The 5,448-nt window shown below is 50.8% G+C and overlaps 1 protein-coding gene across 1 annotated transcript; it reads right to left on the bottom strand.

Annotated features, from left to right (window-relative positions):
* Positions 1-3,835: 3,835 nt before the first annotated feature.
* LOC125553306 (membrane protein PM19L-like) lies at positions 3,836-4,858 on the bottom strand. The gene has a single exon (XM_048717119.1). The coding sequence runs from the start codon at positions 4,692-4,694 to the stop codon at positions 4,152-4,154; it is 543 nt and encodes a 180-aa protein (XP_048573076.1). The 5' UTR covers positions 4,695-4,858; the 3' UTR covers positions 3,836-4,151.
* Between the last annotated feature and the right edge of the window lie 590 nt (positions 4,859-5,448).

Genomic DNA, 5,448 nt, shown 5'->3' with positions numbered 1-5,448 from the left:
TATAATAATAATAACTAATTTATTATTGCCTTTAGGGCATATTTCCAACAGATGTAACCTATGCCAACATAATAGCACGGGCACGCGGGGGAGCCGGCGGCGTGTGCCGGCGCCCGGGCGGCCGGGGTGCTGTATTGTGACGGTGTCACGGGGAGGAGCGCCCGTAGTCATGCCTCGGGGATGTAGCCATATCGGTGAACCTCGTTAACAAATCTCGGTGTCGTGCTTGTGTGATTGCTTGGTCCTCGGTAGATCGACGGAGCGCCTCAGATTTATTCTAACAAGTGGTATCATGAGAAAGGTTTGATTTGAGGTCGTGGTGTTGATCGAGAGGAGGAGGAAAGTTCGACATGGATCGGTATAGTCTGTACGTGCAGCAGGAAAGCGATCAGACAAGTCGGTAAGTACTAAAGCGATCGGAAGCAGGTGATGACAGGCGAGTAGCTGGGGGTCTTGCAGATCGGATGGACGTGCAACAGCGGATCGATCTGTTCACGATGGCGGTTGCAGGCTTACGCCGGGATGCAAGCAGCCGTGGCGCACGACAGTGGCAGCACATGCCGTCCAGCAGCCAGGCAGGGCCAGCGGGGCCTAAAGGCGCGTGGCTTGTAGAGCGAGCGGGTTGCGAGCGGAAGCCAGGAGCGATCATGAGTTTGACTCGGCTGTGTGAGATTTGTTAAAAGGAAAAGAAAGGATCTCGGCGAGAACAAAAGACGGCTGCAGCAGCGGATCGGATCGGTTTGTGCGGCCATAGTCGATCCGAAGCCGGGCGTGATGGTCATCCAAGGCCGAGTTGGGACGCTGGGGTGTTATGTGGCACCCGGCAGCAAGCGCGTGAGTCGTACGCGATGCGGTCCAGCCGATGACGCGCGTGGACCAGGTACGGGTCAGGCCCAGGAACCCAAGGTGCTGCTGGTGGTGGTGGCTGTACGCGGAAGGCTAGGTGGTCTGTGATGCAACTGTTGAGGTCCAGCGAAGTTGGACCGTGTGAGCTGGCGCCTGCGTTTGGCGTTGTTCCGTTACAAGGAGAAGCTGCTGGCCATGGGATGGATCTAAAGCGTGCATGTGTGAAGAAACAAAAGAAAATAAAGTGCAAGGAAGTCATGTGTGCTGTGGACACACGAGGAAGGCTACCAAGGCTATGTTTTTTAGGGTCTTTTCCAGTATGCAGACTATTCATCAAGATGTCAATGTGGCGGCGACAATGTTGTTTGGCAACGCGGACTCGTAGCGCATCACACAGGGATCATGCATACACAGGGCGTCAAGCAATGCACGGAGATGTGCGGGGTGGACACGACGCATGGTGAAGCATGGTTGCAGTCGGATAATTCTGGCTGGGTCGGACTAGACTGTCTGACGGATCGACGGGTATGTTGGTCAAAGCAGAAGATGGCGGTGATTTTGGCGACGACGATATAGGAACGTGATGCTGATGATGGCCAACTTTTGGGGCGTGGAAACACGTGGTGCAGGCTTGAGGGCTTGTGCGGCTTCGACAAGACAATGACACAGGGTTGATTCAAGGTTGTGTACACTTGAGAGCTTGAAATCGATAGGGCATGGGGGTGGCTCGTACAACCACCATGGAGTCATGTTGAAGGTGGAGTTGGAGTCTGATGGATGACTTCACTCTATGCTGATGGAGGGGCTACGTCGTAAGAATTCGGAGAGTCGAAGCCTATTTCAGCGGGATAGCGAGAGACACGGGGATCAGACTGGGTACCAGTGGTCTGATGAAGACGTGATACTCGACATCGGTCGGTGATGATCGATGGTTCTCTGCAGTGGGGGCTAGCTACCCGGGAGACTCGACCAGGACAGTAGAGGCTCGACACGATGATAGCGGCGAGGCGTGCGGTAAGCACGGGACACAACGACGGGACAAGGCACTGGTGGTCAGACAATTTGTGCAGGGGGTGCTGAAGCAGTGTTGACAAGTACCGGATTCAAGTTGGTGACTGGGTCTATCGGTGCCGGAAGATGGACAGGAGTTGACCATGGAGAATCTGAGAAAGTGGCGGAGAGTCTAAAATTGTCAAAAGCTGAGAGAGTACATGGCCGTATATTCTTGTTATGTTCAGTGCACATGGCAAAGTGCGGATGACAAGGCAGAAGGAGGCGGAGTGCTACAGCGGTGGGACATGTCAGAGACTATCCGGAAAAAGGATGAGACAACTGTGAATTTGACTCAGGGTGACACAGGGCAACGGTGAAATTCTTTCAAGTTTCAGACAGACGGTCAAGAAAGAGCGGTGATGTTGAGTTCAGGTAACTCTTGGTAACATCCAATATGTGAGTTGTTCATTTTCACGCAGATAAATTTATCGGTGTGTGATGGCGTTTGAACGGAAACTTCGAAAGTTGGGAGCATAAAGTAGAGTAATAAAGAACTTAATTTTGCTCGAGTGTTGACTGTGAAGAAGACGAGAAGGGACTACAGTTGCAGGTGGAGTCATATGGAGTCTTGGAGTAGCAGCGGTGCTCATGGCGTATCTCAAGTCCAATGTACATGGAGGTTTGATGCACGGACGAATTCAAGGTGGTGGAGAATATTCGCCAAGGTAGAGTTTGTTAGAGTTGTGTCAAATATTATTGTATAAGTTAGGTTACAGTTGGACTTGGAGTCGTACTGTATTTAGACAAGGTAGGAGTTGTGTCCTAGTAGGACACTTGTATCCTAGGTCTCTCATATATAGTGGGGGTAGACACACGATGTAATCTATGCCAACATAATAGCATGGGCACGCGGGGGAGCCGGCGGCGTGTGCCGGCGCCCGGGCTATCAGGGTGCTGTATTGTGACGGTATCACGGGGAGGAGCGTCCGTAGTCATGCTTCGGGGATGTAGCCATATCGGTGAACTTCGTTAACAAATCTCGGTGTCGTGCTTGTATGATTGCTTGGTCGTAGATCGACGGAGCGCCTCAGATTTATTCTAACACTTAGTATACATGTGAAACATTTTTTTACACACTGAACTTTTGTAATATAATATTTCTTATTTTAGTGCATGTTTTAAACACTTTTTGAATATATGGCCAACACGTTTTTAAATACACATTGAACATTTTTTTAGGTACATTTTTTTAGGTAATAAACAGGTCCCTAAAACTATGTGCACTTTCACATTGTATGCACATTTTTTTAAAGTGGAGAACATTTCTTGAAGATGTCACATACATATTTTTTAGTGGTATAAAACCACCTTCTTATACTCCTTCAAAATAAAAAATTATACAACACAAGACATTTTTTACATTGTGTAAACCTTTTCCCAAATTTTCACATTTGTTTCGAAATGCAGTAACATTTTTGTATGCCCGGAAATTTTTCTAACGCTATCAAAATCTTTTTAATTTCGTTGACCTTTTTTTATACGGTATTAACATTTTTCTCAAATTCATGGGTATTTTTTCTTTGCCTTTTTCTATTTTTAATGGAATCGATAGTAGGGCCCATCTTGACAGACCCTTGTTTGGGCATGTCACGCTTTTTTTGGTGATTATTTGGGCATTTCACGGTTGTGCAGAGGCAGACACACGATTCATGGTAGTAGTACGTACGTACAGCAGCTTCGAGACCCTGTTGCCCAGCCCGGCCGTGTGACCGTGTCCAATCCTCGCAGAAGGAGAAGACTACCATCTTGGCTCTGCATGTAGGACACGTAGACGTGCGGCCACAGATTGAAGAATTTATTTTTTTGACAAATGATTGAAGACAAATTTGATTTTGTATAGTATCATACGGGTGCCCATTCGCTGAGCACGTAGCAGGTGTACGCACTGCACAATACACACCCATGCGTATATGTATCCAGATAGTACTACATCACAATCGGAAGTAGAGTAGTAGTACTAAATGAAACAAGTGCAGCCATTCATCCACATCCAGACATTGCTGTGGTCTGGTCGGAGAAGAAGCATGGACTGATCGATCTCTATCTCGATCTCGGACTAGATAATAAAAACACACACACACACACACACACTAAGAACCATGCATCCTGCAGTAGTACCACATGTACGCATGCACGCACGTCGTCCTTCCCTACAAAAAAGAAGAGTACATGCCTACCGGAACACACACATTTATACATACACCTTATTATCAGCCTGTCACTGTCGCCGCCGAGGCATCTACCCGGCCGATTCAGACCCTGGCGACGCCGCCGGTGCCCATGCCCTTGTTGTGCGGATCGCCGGCGCCATACCCGCCGTGCTCCGCGCCGTATCCACCAGCATGGTTACCAAACTGGTTGCCAAACAGCCCAGAGTGCAGCGCCAGCACGTAGAGCAGCTGCGTGAAGGCCAGGATGATGACGAACGCCTCCAGCACCCGGAGGCGCCACCCACGGTACCCGCCGATGTGGATCTCCTTGCATGCCAGCCCGAAAGCCAAGGCGGTAATCGCCCAGGCAACCAGGGAGGAGGACGCGGAGGTGGCGAGGCTGTCCCCATGCCAGGTGCGGACATGGTGCACGCCGGCGAGCTTGGATGCGGCGCCCACGACCCCGGCGAGGATGGCGAAGACGAGGAAGTAGAAGGTGGCGCCGTTGCCTCCGACGCCGGGCCGGTTGGTGAGGCCGTTGATGAAGTGGTTAAGGTTCCAGCTGGCGAAGCCGATGACGATGAGGTACATGATGAGGTTCAGCACCAGCAGCGGCGCCACCATGTTCCGACCCACGCCCGCCATTGCTAGCTGCTGCCTGTTGCTAGCTAGCTAGCTTCTCCTTCTTCTTGGTGGAGATGGAGACGGAGCTCTGGCACTCAATGGATTAACTTTGCTACGTACCGAGGAGATTGGGGCGCAAGAGCAAGAGGAAGAATCGAATGGAAAGTGATGATTTCTGGATGAGGTGCCGGTGTGGAGCGTAGTGAGAATATATATAGATACTAGGTGTAGTGGTAGAGGGCGCGAGGGAGGGGAGGGGACACGCGTCGTGGGACATGCGCCGCTTACGGGTGGGAGGACACGTAGGTGCCGCATGGGGGGCGGCTTTACACGTACTACGGTACCAGCTGCTTCTAGTAGCCGTTGGCAGCGTACCGATGGTTCCGTTTTTGGCGAGAAGCATTCCTGGCCACTAGAAATAGACGACGGTGTGGTCTATCTATCAGCCGAATCAGCTCACGTGCGTCGTGGGTACGCTTTGCTTGGCAAATTTGACAAATTTAATTTATGAACAAAATTAAATCATAAAATGAACTGTCCATAAAACTATTTCACGTGGCTGCTTATGGGTGTGATGCGGCCGCTTACGGGTGGCGCGACGCGTGGTGAGCGGCAGGGGCATGGGCTTGACACCGAGCTGAAGCTGCTGCTGCTTCTGCTTCTTCCAGTCGTAGCTCTCGAGCCGTTGGCGGATGCTTCCGGCGGCTTCGAGACCGTACGTGGCGTGCCCACCGCCTACGGTTTATAGTTTACCACCGCACTAGTACCAGACTAG

This window comes from Triticum urartu, chromosome 4, assembly GCF_003073215.2.
Source record: "Triticum urartu cultivar G1812 chromosome 4, Tu2.1, whole genome shotgun sequence".
In the NCBI taxonomy this organism is placed as follows: domain Eukaryota; kingdom Viridiplantae; phylum Streptophyta; class Magnoliopsida; order Poales; family Poaceae; genus Triticum; species Triticum urartu.
This window is presented reverse-complemented; position numbering and strand designations above follow the sequence as displayed.